This window comes from Cydia splendana, chromosome Z (genome assembly GCF_910591565.1).
Source record: "Cydia splendana chromosome Z, ilCydSple1.2, whole genome shotgun sequence".
Taxonomy (NCBI): domain Eukaryota; kingdom Metazoa; phylum Arthropoda; class Insecta; order Lepidoptera; family Tortricidae; genus Cydia; species Cydia splendana.
Genome location: NC_085987.1, coordinates 20,802,606 through 20,824,195, shown reverse-complemented (window position 1 = coordinate 20,824,195; position 21,590 = coordinate 20,802,606). Strand labels below are relative to the sequence as shown.

At 38.0% G+C, this 21,590-nt stretch overlaps 1 protein-coding gene across 1 annotated transcript; it reads right to left on the bottom strand.

Moving 5' to 3' along the window:
• Window positions 1-982: 982 nt before the first annotated feature.
• On the bottom strand, window positions 983-21,342 carry LOC134804842 (5-hydroxytryptamine receptor 2A-like). Its single transcript, XM_063778119.1, has 6 exons — window positions 20,809-21,342; window positions 9,782-9,884; window positions 8,357-8,486; window positions 7,682-7,880; window positions 4,345-4,465; window positions 983-1,106 (listed from the first exon to the last, which is right to left on the bottom strand). Exons 1-6 carry the CDS (start codon window positions 21,182-21,184, stop codon window positions 989-991), a joined length of 1,047 nt encoding a protein of 348 aa, XP_063634189.1. The 5' UTR covers window positions 21,185-21,342; the 3' UTR covers window positions 983-988.
• Between the last annotated feature and the right edge of the window lie 248 nt (window positions 21,343-21,590).

Below are 21,590 nucleotides of genomic sequence, written 5' to 3'. Positions count from 1 at the left end.
TCACTTCATTCAAAATGGGCACTACGTTTGAATGGAGAAGCGGTCGTCCATATCATCACTTCATTCAAAATGGGCACTACGTTTGAATGGAGAAGCGGTCGTCCATATCATCACTTCATTCAAAATGGGCACTACGTTTGAATGGAGATGCGGTCGTCCATATCATCACTTCATTCAAAATGGGCACTACGTTTGAATGGAGAAGCGGTCGTCCATATCATCACTTCATTCAAAATGGGCACTACGTTTGAATGGAGAAGCGGTCGTCCATATCATCACTTCATTCAAAATGGGCACTACGTTTGAATGGAGAAGCGGTCGTCCATATCATCACTTCATTCAAAATGGGCACTACGTTTGAATGGAGAAGCGGTCGTCCATATCATCACTTCATTCAAAATCATCACTTAAATGTCAATTCCACCTGCCAACATGAGGTACTAACTCCAAATTTGTATGAAGTTACTATGCCTAAAGAGAGGTTTTACGAGCTGGCGTCTGGTGTATGGTGTGAGATAATCAACTAATAATACCTACCACTAACACGCTGTGAATCAAAAGATATGTCTGCACAAACAATAAACACAATTATACTGGGATACATCACATATAAGAGACATGTTGCCGATAGGTCAGTCCAGTACTTGTTACACAAACTTTGTATTTTATACGAGATATTTTATTTATATCTCCTAGTTGTAAATTATCGCATTGATTACATTTGTCGTATAGTGAAAATAAAAACCTGAACGCGTTAAATTGCATGTTAGGACCGCACTTGTAACAAATACTTGTACTAACACTTTGCATCTCGTACACAAAGACATGCCTAATGATCGCCTCTTTTTTGCGATGTATGATTATTGGGATATTTTTCAATGTAGATGTACCTACCTTTCTGCTGCAAACACTATAAATGTTAGGAATTTCATATACCTATATGTGGAAAATATATATATTAAATTTTGAGAAAATTAATTATGCCAATTCATATATACCCGCTATATTGTGGTTTAGACGCAGCGGAAGCTTCCAAGCCGCGAGACAGGCGCAACATCTCAGCCCCAAACTGATGCAGTGCGGTCATTGCTGATGGGGCGGGCTCGCTGTGCAACACAACATGTACTCGTATGAAGTCTACACAGATGGTCACAAACATAGAACAGCGCGGAGGACTACTACATCAAAAAATAGGTATTTCTATTCAATAGGCATGCAACAATTAGGTAAGAGCCGTTACGCACTGTCGACTAGTCGCCGGTGACTTGGTCCCCCGGTGACCAAAACATAGGCAACTAGGGCCAGGAGACCAAGCCGAGCGCAAGCATCACTAAAGCATGTTGTGAGTTCGAGAGAGAGACGGCTATTTTGTTGTCACGACTATAGTTGTGCCGTTCTAGAGAATGTTCTCCGTTTAGTATGGGAAATATTCTCGAGCGAGAACATTCCCCATACAAAACGGAGCACTTCCTCAAGAACGACACAACTCTAGTCACGACTGTTAATCGCAGTGTGAACGCTTCCATTTGAAACCGTGTTCTTAGCGGTCGCCAGCAACCAGCAGTCGCTTATGCGTCGTCACTACGCAGCGAGGCGACTTAGTGCGTAAAATCCTATACACCTATACAAACTATGGAAAGTCACAGTCGCCGTCGACTGAGTCGTGGGCGACCAGTCGACAGTGCGTAGCAGCTCCTTAGTAGCAAAATAACAATAGTGTCCCAACAACTGCTTGTGTTTTTTTTTACTACGGTTCAACGTGTACACTTGAATGGTTTAGTGTTAAGTACTCAGTTACGAAAGCTAATTTTCCCTGTTGAACTAAGTCAATTACAATAATGTATGTGCTTTAAAAACTAAGGATGGAACAGATGACATGTATGCCATAAGGCGGAAGCGAAAAGGATCTTATTACGCCGCCACGTCAATGAAGTAATAAAGTGCCACCAACGCCAAGCCACAAATTGCACGTAAATAACCCATATAACACATCAAGTCGTGGCGTGTGGAGCACAAAATGTACTGACTTTATAAGTCAATGGCGGCGAAAAAGTTAAATATGTACGCCGCTTACAATTTGGTCGGTATAGCAGTTTTTCGTCCTAGTTCCATTGCTCTCCAGTGAATATTGCTAGGACGAAAACTACGCAACAAACAACTTCATTCGTGTTTCGAACTGAACAGCGAGTGCGACGCAAAAAATGGGTAAAAGTATCCAGAGTCACTATTTGTGTGTGAAGTGTATAGTGCAGTCATTTAATAACCGTTTTTCTTGTCTAACGCTTTTAATGCACTCAAAACGCTTTAAATTTATAGTTTCGAAATATCTTACTCGTACCTCAAAATTGTGCCTACAACTAGTTCGCTTCAAGTTGGCAGTCGGGTACCGCTACAAGCCGACGACTAATAATGTCACAGGTACAAATCCTATATATTACTGTCGAAATCAACAACAATAATTGTGCATGTAGGTACTTTAATTTTTAATGGTTACTTTATGTACATAATAACAGTAATAATAGTTATTTGTTTTACAAGGGGACAAAGTTGTTGGTTAACCTCTCGTGCTAACAAAATTGAACCCCGAGCGTAGCGAGTGGTTAGAAAACTGGAATCTTGAGCGTTGCCACCGAATGAAACACAATTTTTTTCTCCACACTAACACAAAGAAAATACTGACTGTACAACATCAAACCAAATCAATTCAAAATGAATGTTATTAAATTTTATCTTTCAAAATCATCTCTTAAAAGTCAATTCTACCAGCCAACATAAGGAAACAAACTAAAATTTGCATTTGATTACTTTGCCCCACATGCGGATAAAATGGTGGTGTGGTGGCCGAGTGCAGGTAAAGGCGTCAGATGGGGTGGCGCGGGAAACCTGGCCGGGAGGTAACGGCTAACTTGTAGCGAACGGGTTGTACCTAGTCGGAAAGTCTGTCATAGAAGTTTAAGGGAAGACCGTCGCTAAACAATTGTTGCTAACCTTTTGAGTTTCTAGATCTTATTTATATCTTTCTCTGGGAAGTGGCAATATATTTACTTTTTTATTGCATTACAAATTGAACACAATTCTGCACTGTGTGTCTGCTAAAAGTACCTAAGATTATTTATGATCTGTGAACAATGACAAATTTAAACTTTTTTCTTGCGATAATTCCAAAACTACAAGTTTTTAAACAAAAAGTAATGGGGAATATACCTAATCTTCTTGATCACTGAAAATTCAAGCGAATAGCCTTCATAATGAAATAACAGGTAGAAGGAGGGTGAATCAGTGAAGAGGCATTTTAGGGTCGATTTGGTGGTGGGCCGTTCATTTTGGATCGATTAGTAGAGACCTGTCCATTTTTGTGTCGATTGGTGAAGGGAAGAAGTTTCCTTTTGAGTCGGTGCACACTAGCTTCGTGGCTTAAACAAGTTCCGTCCATTTATGTAGAACCTAGTCGTCAAATAAGGAGCGAAGGTAACGGAATAGGAAAAATGATCCAGTAGTGGTACAGTTTTAGACGTAACATTTGCTATAAAACTCAGTATACCGACCAAATCTATCGAAATATATCGACCACACAGATGCTTATGTCTCTGCAAGTATTTGAAAGTAGTTGCGAGTAGTGTCCACACTGTCCATGTTTTTATTTTGTTTCTGTGCTTTATTAAAACACATTAATTTGCATAATAATTATTTTTATATACTTGCAAAATTAAATAAAAAATATGTAAAATATTATCGCATGAAATTTAAGACATCACTGCAATAGGTACCTATGTATATGGGATTTTGAATTGTATTTCCATTGTGTATTTCATTATTAAGGATTTTCATCATCGAGACATCGAGACCGTTCAAGACGTAACTTAAAGGACGCTTATGTTATTGTGAAAGTAAAATTTTCAACACTGACATATCTAACCTGTTTGACCACAATATACCTAATATTGTGGTCAAACAAGTTGGTACGACAGTTGTGTAAATGTTTGGAATATCTACCCAATAATAACGCTAACATCGCTGCAGAACTGCACTTTTCATTACCTAGTCTAGGTATAAATTCTGTTACTACGGTATCTGTAGAGAACAAGTACCTCTACCTACCTATGAATTTCAGCTACATTTCTGATATACCTACAGCTAATACGTTTTTAAGCACATCATACATTTGTTAGCCGTCCAGCGGTAAACTAAGCACATTTTTGTTTTAAAGAAATAATACCGTTAATAAATGTTACTAGGTATCTACTTATTATACAACACTGAAATGAATGCTACATTAGTATCAGCCTTTATATTAACAAACAGCGTTATTACGAGTATAAGAATGTAAGGTAAGGAAGGTTATACCTAGAATCCTGAAGCCAGAGATCCCTGGTATCGATCGGCGGTAATTCTGTGTCAGTTGAGGCGGCGGAGTGCTGTGGGGTGCTTCTGTGTCCGAGGAACCGACGCCACGTGCACCGCCGTTCTATAAGTGTTACAAAAAAGTTAATTATTGTCTGTCAGTACTTCTGTCTAACGGCTCGATTCTAACTTAAGATACGTCAATTAATAGATCTAGAAACGATATGGATTAGATATGTCAGTGTCAAATGTGACGTTTCTTCAAACAAATACGTCACTTTTGACACTGACACATCTAATCCATATCGTTTCCAGATCTATTAATTGACGTATCTTAAAGTCCGAATCCGGCAGTAAATTACATTTACTAGAGTCTGTGCTGAAAAAGAAAAAGAACAGTCGTAGAATGTATTGGATCCCATACATTTCACGACTCTTCTCTTTCCGCACACTCTACTGACAATCTATCGAAGCCAATAGTGCCACGGTTGTAAGTATTTCTACATGTTGCTATAGGGACCATGCGCGTTGGAGGGTCTGCCATCTTGTGGGAGTTGTGGTCTACATCGGAAGCATAAACGTCACATTTACTCGCGTGAAAAATCTGACGACTCCTATGCTGCCCCCTATAGTTCATGCACGCTACCTATTACAAAAAAAATAAAAATAAAGGATCCTGTACAGTCAGCATCAAAACTAGTGTATCTGACTATGCGTCAAAAGTATATCATTCTCTGATAGCATAACAATTAAGTCACTATATGTAGAACAATTTAGAAGACGTACCTAATCTGGACTTATATCTCTATTTGGACATAATATGCGAGGGTGCATTGTTTCATGCGTTACTGTCGATGCTGAGTGTACGTCTCGTCGGAAATTTACTCTGGTAAAATGTTTTATATACCTAGACTATATTTTCCGTATTATAATAAAACTAACTAAACCACCAAACCGCTCTGGTAAGCTTGCTAAAGGTACTATTGTTATTACTTGAACCGTGATCCTTGCAGCTGCTCATCGGTGGAGACCGAAGTAGCAGGCAAGCAAAGAAGTTATGAAATCAACTAGGAAATAAATCAATTATAAACTAAATTAGAAGTCATATAGGTACGAAAGTAAAAGTGAAAACGCTTCCAGTAAATAAAACTGTCTAATTTCATTCGTAATAATTGATGGATACTTAAAAATTGGTAAACATACTTGAACTATTTTGGAATCTTTCACTTGCACTGGACTCAAATAAGCACTGGAAGACATATCGAACTTTGTTCTCTCGTTTCACAAATAACTACAATCAATTTTATTAAAACTGCTAGAAAAAAATGGCAGCGAGTGGGAGACTTATCCTAATGCTTTTGTGATGCGACTTGGATGTGGCTAATGCCCTTAAACCAAGTTCTAAGCAGTGTTGGCCGAAACGTTAATGCAATTGACCATTCTTGACATTTAACCAGTACAAATTGAACCGTCAACTGTAACCGTCCGATACTGTTTACGGTTCAATTTGTAATGGTTAATTGTCAATTGCAATTAACGTTCGGCCAACACTGGTTCTAAGTCACTTTAAGGAGCTTAATCGGTCCACTGTGTTCAGCCTTTTATCAGATTATTAAAGATGTACGATGTACCTAAACCATCAGTTGAAAGACCAGATTTTCAAAACTACGAGTATATCGAACCTAGCCGTTGTGGAGCTTTTACGTTAATCTGATAAAAGCTTTTATATTCGTATTTTAATAAAAGCTTTCTTTTAAATATTTCTCGGTTGAAAATATTTAGCTAAAATGGATTCCACGTAATATTTTGCAGTTACATATTTTATTTCGATCATTTTTTAATTGATTTCCATCCGGTGATATTTTACGCTTTTTATCGGAATAACCTCACCCTACTTGGGCAGTTTGATTTAAAATTGAGCGCATCTCAATATAAAGTGATATCGTTACGAGAAACGCCTTGTCACAATTTAATGAACATGACTCAACAATAATAATATACATTGTTATTATATTTCCGCAGGCGGTATCATGCTACTGCTACACTATAATAATTTCATTTTCTAAGAAAAATAGATATGGATTTTATTATGCCTACGAGTCACATTTACCTTTAACGTTTAGTCTATTTAGTTCAATGCGCCTTGAGAATTATATCTAGAATATTTTTTAATACAAAAAACCGACTTCACAAAACAGTTTTTTACAAACATAGTGCATCTCATAAAAATATAATTCACCTCAAGACTTTTAAAAATCTTTTCTTGTCGAGTAACTCCTCTATAATGGAACTCCATTCTAGTCTTCATGAGCAGTTCCATTTCACCAAATAGCACCATTTAAGTGCAAATGCTTAGTTTTAAAATAAAAACTTAAAAAAAAAACCGGTCAAGTGCAAGTCGGACTCGCCCACCGAGGTTTCCGTACTTTTTAGTATTTGTTGTTATAGCGGCAACAGAAATACATCATCTGTGAAAATTTCAACTGCCTAGCTATCACGGTTCATGAGATACAGCCTGGTGGCAGACGGACGGACGGACAGCGGAGTCTTAGTAATAATAGGGTCCCGTTTTTACCCTTTGGGTACGGAACCCTACAAACGCTATAAAATTAGAGGAGTTCCCTCGGTTCCTCAAGCATCTCATCATCAGAACACGAGCTTGACAAAAATGTGACTTGAAAACATAACGAAGGGAACAAATCACCCTACGTGAACTATGCGTCGTTAAAGAGTTCCGTTCAGGGGGCCGATTTTTGAATTCCGATCGCTCGATTTCGGCACTCGCAAATCGGTGGAAAACGGAGAAATGCTAATTTTTTAAATACGAGTGATAGGAATTGCGAATCGAATGGTATTTACCACTCGTTTTCAATTCTATTAGTAGAATTTAAATGCCTAGTACTGGAGATATTATTGAACGAAATACACGAAATCGAGCGGTCGAAATTCAAAAATCGGGCCCCAGATCATCATCAGCAGTTCCACTTCATCAAATGTCACTTTTTTAATGTAAATGTTTGATTTGTTGATGAAATTACAGATACACTATATGTAATTACACTATATGTAACATGCCTTTAAGATTTGAGGGGTTCTCTCAGTTTTTCATGGATCCCATCATCAGAACTCGAGCTTGACAGAAATCTGGTTAAAAAACCTAAGTTGTTTAACAAACATAACGAAGAGGACAAATAGCCAAACGTGAACTATGCGTCGTTGAAGAATTCCATTCTGATCACCTTCTCTGCGCAGTATACAGCAGAAAATATCGGTCACATAACTCAGCGGTTTGGGTCGCTCTACTGTCAGTTTCGCACATTGGGATGTTGTGATTTCGTACCTATTGGAGGAGCCCCAAGCCAGCTCGTTGCCCAACCAGCCCCGAGCCCCTTACGCTGCCGCGCCAGCAGTTGCACCGTCAGCGCGTAAGTCACCATCATCACAACGAGCGGTATGTAGAACGAGACGATAGATCCAATTGACTTGTATAATGGGTCGGGAATCTGACATACGCCATCAACTAACAGAGATTCTACATCCTGCAAGGACAATCACTAATTAAAAATATAGCAGTTTATGTGACTACTACATAATGAAAGGCATTAAAATACGAACGTGGGTTGGAAATGGATCACATGAGTGTTTTAATGCCTATAATTATGTACAGTTACACTGTGTTATCTACACACATATTAGAAGTTCTCAGTGAATACAGTGAGTGAGTGTTCAGGTGTTCAGGAACCGCCATTGTAGCATCGTTTCTCTGTCACGAAACTTGCGAATTGAGGTGGTGTCTCATTTAAGACGAATTTTTGTTAAATGAGACGCCACCTCATTTTCGCAAATATATTTAATAGTTTATATGTCGATGTCCTAAGTTCACTATCGTACTAATCATGGAGAAAAAAATGTTGTAATTAGTACCATAGTGCAAAAACATTATTAGAACCAAATTTTCCGCGTAATTAGTACCTACGACTGAACTAGGGTATCGATCGATGTTCATATTTTATACCTGCGAATACATAAGGCTCAGCGGTAGACTCATAGCCGTTGATGATATCCAAACGAAGGCAATCTTTATTGTTACACGTTTCCTTGTTTTATTCCGTCCGAATTTCATTGGGTAGCGAAGCGAAAGATATCTGAAATAAATAACATGTAATATGTTGGGACCACTATAATCCGTTCCATACACTAATTAAATAAACATAGGAATATATAATATATTCAAAACTTTATTGTACAGTCAGCAGCCAAAGTATTTAGTTACGTGGAAAAATAGCCAACATTGAACAGCATACTATAATAAAAATTACTCAGGAACAATACGTGTGCATGATCGACTGAAATACCGTGTAGAGTCAGACCAAGAAAAGTCTGCAGCGATTTTGATAGCCCACGCAGTGCAAGTGTCATTTTAAACGTCAAACTTCTATGAAATTATTACGTATAAAATAACAGTTGCACTGCGTGGGCTATCAAAATCGCTGCAGACTTTTTTTGGTCTAACTCTAGCTACTTCCACTGCATGAACACATTTTAATTTAAGTAGGTAACATTGCAAGTCAGTATACTTCTAAACTACATATAAGTATAATATTATAACTGTCCATGTTAATGAGGGGTAATGGAGGAGGGGAGGGAGTGTATGGTAATACAGATTGAGCCCAAAATACTCAACAAACTTTAACCATAAGTAAATTAGGTTTCCTAATTGAAAGCCTTTTTATTACTAAACATTTTATCTACCAACTTATATATTTTTATTGTTCCGAAAAAATATAGAGGAACTGGACTACATATAATATTTTTATTCATAATACTAGACCCGCCCCGGCTTCTTACGGGTTAACAAATTATACACACGCAAGAATCACTCTATAGATAGGTGAAAACAGCATTAAAATCTGTTCAGTATTAGTTATTGAGATTAACGCGAACATACAAACACACAAACAGACAGACGCGGCGAGGGTCTTTATTTTATAAGGTGTTATAGTGGTTAAAGTATGTCGGCATATTGGGTCTCACGATTACACAAACGAATAAAATGACATGGAAGCAACAATGTATTACATAATTATTATAAATTAATAAAAATCGCTTTTTAGCATTGCACAGTAGAAAATAACATAGCATTAGTGATACACATATTAATTGCAAATTATCTTGCTCTCGCATAGCAGCAGAATAACGCTAAGAAGTGGTAAATTTACACCGATCGCTGTATAAATGGTATACTTAGTAGACAAAATGTAGCATAAAGATTTGAAGAACAAATCATTACACGTCATGTTTCTGTAAATAAATTACCACACATACCTAATACTTAAAAAGTATAAACTGAAATAGATGTCATATTAAACAAAATAATTTGTTTTTTCCCTAGTTGTATAGTTACAATAACTACCTACAACAATTTTTTTTATGAATTTACCTGTCGATGCTAATAGTGCAGAGATGCATGATAGACGCCGTGCACAAGAGCACGTCCAAACATATCCACAGCAGGCAGTACACGGCCGGCAGCGGAAAGTGGCCTGCGACAAAACGTGCCTTTGTATGGATACCATCAATACTCATTAAGACGATAGGGGATGACCTGTTCTGCATACGAAAGTAGTCCTGATTTTCCTCACTAGGTAATGACATTACAGCACCCGGTCGACCCCTTTCCTCTTAACACTAATTCGTATTACATCCACAGTAACAACATAGATGATGATGCAGCCTACGAAACAAAAACGTCGTTTTTAACCCAAGAATGATACGGTTGAGCAATAATTTAAGTTGTAATAGCTAGATAAAAAAAAAATATCATTTTAATAATATATAGGTATGTACTAATAATAATATACAGGAATCCTACAAACATTCTACCCGGAAGTAGGTTAATCGCAAAAAATAAACGCTGTTGTTTTTTTCAAACAATTATTATTATTATCTCCAAGCATAACATGATTGCCTAAATTCAGTAAAAAACTAAATCATAGAGAATGTATACATGCAAAGCGAATAAATGTACAAATGTACGGCGCGAGTGATACATGTAATAAGTATGTAGTACTTTGTGTAGATGGTTTTAAACGACCTAGAATTAGTACATTATTGCAGATGCCGGGAAATGGCAATTCGTGAATGAGTGTCGATTTTGTCGACGACGCAAAGCGGAGTCCGACTTACAAGGAAGGGTACCCAACTGTCCGACTCCGATTTGATTTAGTTTGATATATGTTATAGAGTAGTCTAAAATAACGGACACGTATTTTTTTTAGCTGCCCAAACTCAACCTGTTAGGAGAAAATGGCCTTCAAAGTACTGAAAATTGACCAAACCTTCTAATTTCTGAGAAGAGACATGTTTATATAAAAATATATTTATTATATTTATTTATTATATATATATTTTTTTATTATAAAAAATGAGTTTGTGGTGAAATGACAAAACACGTCCCCATTCTTTATTCATGTTCTCCAACATATAACGAAACCAGTAATTAATTATCATTTTTTTTGAACATATCTCTTCTCAGAAATTAGAAGGTTGGGTCAATTTTCAGTACTTTGAAGGCCATTTTCTCCTAACAGGTTGAGTTTGGGCAGCTAAAAAAAAATACGTGTCCGTTATTTTAGACTACTCTATAACATATATCAAAATAAATCAAATCGGAGTCGGACAGTTGGGTACCCTTCCTTGTTAGTAGAATCCACGAATTGCTGTCCCTGCCGAGGCATATATATAGTGTTTTTCTCAAAACTTGCGAGGAAATAAGGAAAAATAATCATTATTTAAGATCACTAAGCATAACTACTTAAAATCAAACTCTCACATCAATAAAGTCAAAAACAATTTCCCTCTTTAATTATTTTTGATAAGTTAAAGGCACAACTTATTCTGCCATTCAGTCCCATTCAATATTCGTTCATTCAAAATAATTGAGTAATTATACTGTCAAAATTATTGTATTAACATATGACATAAAATAAAAAAAACTTATTGGAAACCGTTTACGCAGAGGGAAGGATCTAATCTACTCAAGGCAAGCATTATCGCGACCCTAAAATTCACATCCCAAAATCCTTTATCTGATGACCCTTTTGCGGTGGATATTGCAGGTTGGACTGTTACCTATGTCAATGTTGACCTAAGGATTAAATAAAGGTGAATATAGCTGTGCAGATATCATTCTACGGTCTTATTATGGCTGACTGCTCTAATACTCGTATCTGTTTATTCAGAGACTATTAAAGCTCACTTTGGCCGGAAAAACAAACGATTGAATGGGTTGCGTTGTCAGGCTAATGGAGTCAAGTTATCTACCGTTATCCTTATTTGTTACTTGGTATTAATCGCCTTCAAATGTTGAATGGAGTAGGTACTAGGTACCTATTAGATTGTAGCTGCGAGAAACGGGCGATGTCACTGTAGGTACTGAAACGTTGCGCAACAATGCGTTCTCAATCAAATGTAACATACTTTACCTACATACATACGTATTATTATAATGAAAAATAATTCCACTCCAAAAAAAAATAATGTTATTTATTATCATTTTTTGCTTACACAATAACGTGTGTAACGTGTATTTATATTTTTTGTTTCATATTTTCTCCTTTTTCTAGGGAGGTTTGTTTATTATACGGGCCATGGCCAAGTACATAAATATAGGTAATAAAACATTTGTAAAACTTCCTGGTTATACGGCATGTGTTTAATATTGTAGCTTTTTGTAGTGTTCTTATAACGGGAGTGGGGATCTGTAGGGTATTATTATTGTATCTCAGTGGAAAATAAGACTGGGCTATTGCTAAGAGTTCCGGAAACCTGCCATAACATTGTGCTATACAGTGTTATCGAGGCAGGCGGTGACTCGCCACTCGTTAGATGGGCACCTGATGCGTCATCGTAAAGAGGCCAGGCGCAACATCGGCGGCTCAGGGGTGTCGAGAGGTGTTCTGCACTTTCTCCGAAATTACTCGCGGCGTATGCCCTTTAACATTTCCACCCCTGGAGAATATAGCTCTAACGACTCCCCTCCAATTAAAGCAAGCCAGAGCTGAGAGTCCTGCGGGTCTCTGGGGATCCATTCCGATCGAGCAAGACACGCCGGAAACGGAGACCCTGACCGACTCTCCGGAGCACGATTTTGCGATAAAATAATGAATACCTATCTTTTGTCATTGTCACCCAGGACTGAAACTAACTCTGGGGACAAAAGAGCTGGCAGCTTCCTCGCTTAGCGAATAAGCGAGGAAATATGCTGCACTTTATCTTCGGCCCTATGCCTAAGGGGCCATCTTTAGATTTCGATGTTTAGTTTTTAATTAGGTTTAATTTTATAGCAACATATTACTTTTTATAAGATTATTTTAAACTAGCTGTTTGTAATAAATATAGTAATATTTATCTCTACTCTACATCAAATTTCAACTAAATAGATTAAGCGGTTTAAAATGGTTATTCGAAAAGGACACCAAAGTAGGCCTAGTAGCTTAAATGATGTAGATATCAAGATAAAGTTGAGATGAAATGCCCAAGACAACTAACTAACATGCTACCAAAACATCTCTGTGTCTGTTCAGAGTTTCCATTTTTCAATAAAAAATAGTACATTACTACAGAGGCCGGGACGAAAGGGGTTGCCGGCCGAAGACATATAGACGGCCGAGCGAAGCGAGGCCGGATAGGTCTGAGCGCGGGCAACCCCATTTCCCGCCGAGGTATGTATAGTGCTTTTCTCAAACATGCAATGAAATAAATAAAATAAAAAATTCACGAAACCCAAGTTTAATCACTATTCTACAAACTATGCATTTTTGTGGTACACTTTACGGAAAAACTACTGCACTGTTAGGTTTGAGATTTAACATAGTAATTTAAATTCATGTCTAGATGTGTTATCAAACATAAAAATATAATTTTATAAACTTAATAAAATAAAATAATGTAATAACACTTTGTATTACTACTAGCGCCATCTGTTGGCAAAATAATGAATTAACATTCGTGCTAATGTTAATTATTTATTGCTCTAACTGCTCTAACAGATGGCGTTAGTAGTAAATAAATAAATAAATATTGGACATTGTTATACAAATTTACTAAGCCCCAGAAAAGCTCAAGAAGGCTTATGTTGTGGATAATACTCAGACAACGATACCTATGTCATCATCATCATCATATCAGCCGGAGGACGTCCACTGCTGGACATAGGATACCTATGTGGTGTTTTCAATTTCAATGATGTCGATGGTGCTTACGCCATTAACAACGATGAATACAAAAGTGGGTTAAACTTTTGGATTCAGACCTACCTCGCTTCGCTTGGTTCGCTGTATATTCACTGCGGAGGTCAATTTACTCGTATGTTTTGTGACGCTGATAACTGATCAGTCATGGTTAGCAAATTTAAATCGGGTATTCTCAGTTCGAGAAACAGTTTTGGCGCCATTCATTTATACGTATACGTATAACGATTTTGGGGTAGAGGGGGTCGAACATATCTTATTTTTTTCCATTTTTTTCTTACTAGGGGGAGGAAGGGGTTTTCATAGTTCTTACGTAAGTAAGAACACAAATATGCGTTCTTTTTAAATTTCTATGAAATGATGACGTTTAAAATAATAATAATACTTCCACACTCTATGCTATCAAACACGGAGCAGAGTTAGCTTAAACCAGCTCAAGTACCTTTGTCCTGTACAAACGTACGTCGTACGTACAAATAAACATTAATTTTTATTGAAAAATAAACACTAAAACAAACCAAACGTGTACCTACTCATTTTTTCCTTTAGATTCTTACGTAATATATGGTAATATAGGGGGCGGGAGGGAGTCAGCATATTCTTATTATTTCTTACATAGGGGAGGGTGGGATAATAAACTGGCAAAAATTGACTTACGTAATTAATGAATGGTGCCTTTAGTGTTACTATTGCTTGGAACTGCTAAAATTATAAATAAAGATCATATTAATACAAACTTCAGTTCAGTGACTTAGGGCCGATACACGACTGCAACTTGTATGGGAACTGCACGCCGACTGGACGCCAATTGCAACGTCGGCGTGCAGTTCAACAAAATGAACCAGAACCCTGGCAGTTCCTAGTGGGACTCAGGTTTGGTGCAACAAAGGCACATTGGTTATCCGACTCATCTTGATGAGCACTTAGGAGAGTAGTACCCAAGATAGAGCTGATGCTGAAACCTGGCAGTACCTAGTGGAGCTCGGGTTTGGTGCAACATATATAGACACACGCTGTTTTGGACATCCGACTCGTCATGTGATCACTGGGTAGATCAGTACCCAAGATAGATGATGCTGAACCCTGACAGTATCTAGTGGAGCTCGGTTTTATACAACAGCACACGCTGTTTTAGTCATGCAACTCGTCTTGATGAGTACTTAGGAAAGTAGTAACCAAGATAGAGCTGATGCTGAACCTTGGCTGTACCTAGTGGAACTCAGCTTTGGTGCAACACAGGCACACGCTGTCTTAGTCAATCGACACGTCTTTATGAGCACTTGGAAGAGCAGTACCCAAGATAGAGCTGATGCTGAACCTTGGCTGTACCTAGTGGAACTCAGGTTTGATGCAACATAGACACACGCTGTGTTGGACATCCGACTCGTCATGATGAGCACTTGGGAGTGCAGTACCCAAGATAGAGCTGATGCTTAACCCTGGCAGTACCTAGTGGAACTCAGGTTTGTTGCAACATAGGCACACGCTGTTTTGGTCATCCGACTCGTCTCGATGAGCACTTAGGAGAGTAGTACCCAAGATAAAGCTGATGCTGAACCCTGGCTGTGCTTATTGGAACTCAGGTTTGGTGCAACATAGGCACACGCTGTTTTGGTCATCTGATTCGTCTTGATGAGCACTTAGGAGACTAGTACCAAAGATAGAGCTGATGCTGAACCCTGGCTGTACCTAGTGGAACTCAGGTTTGGTGCAACATAGGCACACGCTATTTTGGTCATCTGACACGTCTTAATGAGCACTTAGAAGAGCAGTACCCAAGAAAGAGCTGATGCTGAACCCTGGCTGTACCTAGTGGAACTGTGTGTGTGTGTGTGTGTGTGTGTGTGTGTGTGTGTGTGTGTGTGTGTGTGTGTGTGTGAGTGAGTGTGTGTGTGTGTGTGTGTTTATGTGCGGAGCAGCGTGATTACCGCCAGTAGGTATCCAGACGGGATAGTTTTTCGCTCATTTGTGTGGAGTTGACGCAAAAATTAAATTCAAGGACATTGGCTCGCTGACCCAACATTATGTAGGAAAGCCAGTTCCTTCCTTACAAAAAGTACTGGGCGACCGTGTAGGATGTAATAAAAGCGCTTATGAAATTGTATATTACGTGTGTATGATATTGGCAATTTGATTTTGTCGTCTGGACACGTTTTTAATGGACAAAGTACAAGCTGTAACAGACAGGCGTACCGGACAGCAACCGGGGTCCGGTTAGTATATTTCTTTCTTGCTCTCACTTATAGTTGCGTTCTTAACGGACTTATTACGTACCCACTCGATCGAACATGAAACAAGCCTTGGATTGGATCAAAGGCGCGGTCCGGTACGTTTAGGTAGAAAAACTCCGCGAGCCCTTACAAAGCTCTGCTTTTTGCTAGTTTATAGAAAAAACTAAAAGTAAAGTACACTCAAAATATAACCAACACGTACCTATATCATTATCACGCGTATGTTTTACACGAGTCGTGTATTTTTACTACCCGTATATTTTCATGTATCTTTGATTTTTTCGCCTTGTATCCGTCTGACTGTCGTTTTCGTCACATAAGTTTACATAGTCTTTCATGTTGATATCATGTTTCACATACATCTTTGCTTTATGCACGGAGTAAATAAGTATAATTTCCACAGTGTTGACGAATTTGTAGTTACATTCATTTAAAATATGCCACAAAACTGTTTCTAATAAACTGTAAGCCATTTTTCTTAGTTTCTCAAATAATAAAATTGCCATAAGCAACCATATACATACTTCGTCTTTGACTTGGCGGCAGAGGCAGCAAGTTATTAAAATCATTCTGCTTAAGCCCCATTCGCACGACAGCTTTTTCAACGCGCGTTAAAAAAGCGCTTGAATCTGTCCGCACTCTAATTTCGACTTAACGTCCAAGGCTTAAAGTCGAAAATCCAACAACGCTTGATAAAAAGCGCCACCGCTGTCGTGTGAATAAATACACACGTATCCATTTGTGTCATTCAAACGCTTTTTTAACGCGCGTTGAAAAAGCTGTCGTGCGAATGGGGGCTTACGCTGCCAATTCCAACGCCTACGATTACAATTAATATTAATTTCATTATTTCGTCGGAACTCATATTAAAGTAAAAAATTAACAACGCACCATAAATCCAATAAAACAGAATGAATATTTTTCAACTTTACCTCCATAACAATTTAAAAAATATAACTACGCGTGTTTGAGTAGACCTTTTTACCGCTAACGTTTAGATGAAATGTTTTTATTTGTGTAGTTAAATTTATAATTTAAAATTATAAAATTATAGAATGTATTATTTATTAAGTTCATGTTGATTTTATACAAATAAAACTGCAAATTATAGCAAACATTTTTTTTTATAGGCGTAGTGGCAGAGTGTCATTACGAACCATAAAACAAATACTGCCTCTAGTTTTTTTTAATGGATGAATGCCATGATGCTTTGTCACAAATATCTGTGAAATGAAAATTAAAAAAGAGGACTTTGCCGGCCTAGGCCTGCAAGATGTGTATGAAATTCCATTAACGACCTTTTGTCCTAGCCGCACCTGAAACGTCATACTTCGCAGCCTATTATAAGGAACATAACATCAATATTTCATTGCATGTTTGAGAAAATAATATTATGGTACCAAATTTATGACATATAGCATCGAGAAGAAGAGCGAAAACTCAGTACGGAATCGATCGATCGGTATTCACAGATATTTGCACAGGTATCATCGCCGGCGATGTTTGATGATTCTTCGGAAAGCGAAGGCGGCGCAAATCGAATATAGTCGAGAGTCTAAGTATATTCTGTTTACGAAGATGTACCCGTGCGGGGAATACTCTATACTTATAATGTGTCCGCCTTGGCGGAGTTTGCCAACGTGATTGTGACGTTCATAGCTTAACAGCGTTTCTCAAGCAGAGACGTTTGCGTTGGCTAGGGCATGTGCACAGGATGGAACCTTCTCGACTACCTCGTCGTGTTCTTCTTGGTGCGGTTGCGAATGCAAAACGTAACGTTGGGAGGCCATTGCTTCGCTTTAAAGATTGCGCAAGGAGGGACATGATTGCCTTCCATATCGACCACCGAGACTGGGAGAGGCTCGCAGAGCAGCGGACGGAATGGCGCAAACGTGTTGTGGAGAGTCGCAAGTTTTGTGATGAGACCTGGTTCGCCACACTCGCTGACAAGAGGCAAAGACGACGACAAGGTGTCTCAGTACCGGTTTCCGCAAACTTCTCTTGTGAGACCTGTGGTAGACCGTGTCGCTCTCGCATCGGTCTATTCAGCCACCAAAAACAGTGTTTCTCCGGTATTACACCATGAATCGTCTGCTAGGTATAGACGAAAAGGCCTATGATGATGAAGCGATACAACGCCACAATTGTTTCCAGAGACGCTGACGATATACGTTCCATCAAGACTAAAATGAATAAAATGCCTATCAAGCGTTTACATTTCATGCAATTCTCTTACAAGACTCCGATTCGTTTGCCCATAGTGACTAACATGTACGGCTGTTTCGTTAATACACAGGATCAGTTTAATGAAAGACAGAAAATATTCGTTGTGGTTCAGATGGAGCCTAAGCACAGGATATTCATGGTTATGGCGTCAGTTCAACACTAGCGGCTAGCGTTGAAAATGTCGGAAAAAAACAAAATATTTTTTCGGGAATTTATGAAATTTTCGTTTTTTTTCCATTTTTTTCGGATTTTTAAAGAAAAAAACCAATAAGTCATTACAATTTATTTAATTTCATTACAATTAATCATCAGTATCACTATCACCACATATTTCAATTGTTTCGGCTATCATGTCGTCGATGTTGCCCATTTGTAGGTGTAAATTAGACCGAATGTAGATTAATTTGTTTAGCCGTTCTGGCAAAATTCGTCGATTGCGGTCTTTGGTATGCGTCCTTCCCAATAATGACCAATTTCTTTCTGCGGCGGCAGATGATGGAGAAGTGCTCAGTAATGGATTGCAATTTTTGAAAGCAGTTTTGTAGAGCATAAACCTTTCCACCAATTAAGGGGATTTATGTTCGTGACAGGCTGCCAAATACACTCGTTACCCCAGAAACCTCCTTTCGATTGATACTCGGCAAATTGATCCATCATATCGGTGGTGCTTAACTGCATATTATCTGCTAATTTCGTAATATACTGCACCATTTTTAGAAACTCTTCATCAGATAGCATTTCGTATGCATTGAAATTAGATTTATGAAACCTTGGGTCTAACATAATATGCAGCAAAATGTATGGGTTGTAGACAATATTCTTTGCGGTTATTGACGTACATCAAAATATCGTCCTTGCTATTTGCAAATTCGGTGCAATCGTCCGGAAAATCTAAGCTTGAAATTTGCTTCTCTATGGTGAAAAATGCAGCTGGAACTTCTGATAAAACTGCTTTGTCGGAGTCCATATTACTTATCGCTATGAATATTGGCAACAAAATTGCTTCTGTGACCTTTAATGTTGACCACAAGGAATCTGATAAAATCAATTGTTTAATGCTGCGATCGAGATGAGCACCCTGTTGAGTAATTGCCAAGGCTTCTAAAGCTTCTCGGTTTTCTGTTAATGATTTGAATGTTGCAATAGCACCAGCCCATCTCGTTTTACTGGGTAGTTTCAGGGTTGTATATTGACTTCCGAATTTTTCTTTTTGTATTTCTTCGAATGTTGCCAGGCATACATGTCTCTTGTTAATGTGTTTTAAGATATTCTTACATTTCTAGAAGAATATTTTAAAGCAGGGTATCCTCATTATGTCGTTAAATAATAAATTTAAACCGTGAACGGCACATCCAATGCAGTCGACGTGATTATATTGTGCTTTAATTTGCCGCCATGTTGCACGCATGTTACTTGCATTATCAGTAACAATAGCCACAAACTTGTCCGAACCAGTTTCATCTAACACTTGTTTTATTTGGTCATTTATATACTCATCTGTCTCTCGCTGTGTGCCAGGGTAAATGCTTCTCAAAAAAATTGGTTTAGGTGTAGTAATAATAAAATTAATAACATCTCTGCCTCGAACGTTTGACCATCCATCAGTAATTCAGCCCAGTGTTGATGCCTGTTTTATTTTTTCATCCATTTCATTTTGATTCGGTAGTACTCGGCGTTTAATAAAGCATTACTCATTGCATATTTTGTTGGTGGCTTGTAGTCAATTTTTAATATTTTTAAGGCATTTTGTCAGTATTTATTTTCAAAACTGCAAAGGGGCATTCCTGTAGCATATGCAGCACGGGCCAAAGCTGCATCAATTTGCTGATGTAAGTTGGGAATGTTGGGATCATCATTACTAGCACATTTTTCTGAGTCTTGTGACTCTTGTGATAGTTGTGAAGTTGAATGCGAATGCGAATGCGACTCAATTGTATAGTCATCATTGTTACCTTCCTGCCGTCGCAAATCTTCCCCAATACGAGTAGATGCAACTGGTGCAACTGGTGCAAGGTAAGGCGAACTTTTCGTACGCGACTGGCTCTTTTTAAACGAAGTTTTGACGTCATAAGGGTAATTTACACAGGTAATTATATGCTCTGTTAGACGTGTAATTATATGCATTAGGATACGTGTACTCTTTAGAGCAAAATACACATTTAGATTTTTTTTTGTTATTTACCTCTGTTGTTTCCCAATGTCTCCAAACACCGCTCTTTGCACGCGGCATTATTACGCAGTTTTGAAGATCAGTAAGAACTGTTTTTCTATCACAATCTAAGTGCCGTATTTAATTAGAAACAGACACAACTGTGACAACAGAACTGAACTGACACCGATCCGATGTCAATGGCAAAGTCTATAATCATTCACCTACTCACCAGTATTAAGAAAAATAACCGATTGAAACCTGTTTAAATCGTTTTTTTTTTTTAAATTGATGCGGTAAATCTCATGGTTTTTTTTCCGTAAAAATCCGAAAAAACGAGCCGTTTGGAAAGAAACGGGATTTTGTCCGGAAATTTTCAACGCTACTAGCGGCACAAGCCCAGCAAAATTTTATCAGCCTCTAGGACCAACAACGATTGCATAGTTACTGGTGATTGCATAGTTACTGGTGTGTTCAATGCGAGTTGTCGTAAATGTTCTGAACGGTTCTACTCCTACTGTTAATGTAGGAGAAGTGTAGAGTACTGTAACCGTATCTAAGGTTCTACCTAGCTACCTACTATGCTTAGATCGTTGTTCGTTATACGCACCTTTTACTAGCGATAATATTCCTAAAGGCATCACAAGCACCGCCACCATGCAGTCCGTTATAGCCAATGACATCAAAAAGTAGTTAGTGACATTTTGAAGTCTCCGTTCTAGGTATATTGCCATGCAGACAAGGATGTTCCCACCCGCCGTGCAGACTACCAGAATTGATGCAAGTATAGCCCATATATTAATTTTCCATAGTTCCATGGAAGCAAACCACCCATTATAGTTTTCTCTGTCAGTTAACTCTTTTTCGTCATAATCTAGAGTTGTAAGTACACTGTCGTTGAAGGAATAGTACAACGTTTCATCAGATAGCTCGGTAGCGGAGTATCTTGTTGGGGTGGTAACCTCTTCAAAAATCTGCAGATGCATGACTGATGTTCTATGCCAATATAGAATTTTATTTAAGAAACGCCGCTCATATTTACTATTTAAGCTTTTCACCTTATTTCGTAAATGTAGTATATGGACTGTAAACAACTCATTGTGAAAGAATTCTTGATTACAACCTGGTCCCGCCACCTGTTGACAAAAAACAGTTTGTTACTTACATAAATGCGGTTTATTCATTTACTTTATTTTTACTGTACAATATAGGAGAGGCGTAAATATGAAGTATAATTATTGTATCTCCATTTTGGCTTGCACCGGCCTATAAATCCCGGTCTTTTGATAGGCTTGCGTGGGGATATAGATCCAACACGTAGAGACCCTTTAGAGAGCTTTAATGTCATGTAGAACGTAATATAATTCTCTTTATTTATTTTTCTTCTAAAGT

Bases quoted from the DNA above. Each gene is read 5' to 3' on its own strand.
- LOC134804842 (XM_063778119.1), bottom strand. From the start codon at position 21,184: ATGCATCTGCAGATTTTTGAAGAGGTTACCACCCCAACAAGATACTCC. The intron at 4,466-7,681 runs GTACGAAATCAC...TAACACTTATAG, and splicing joins GCTTGGGGCTCCTCCAATAG to AACGGCGGTGCACGTGGCGT. The intron at 1,107-4,344 runs GTATAACCTTCC...TGTGTTGCACAG, and splicing joins CTCTGGCTTCAGGATTCTAG to CGAGCCCGCCCCATCAGCAA.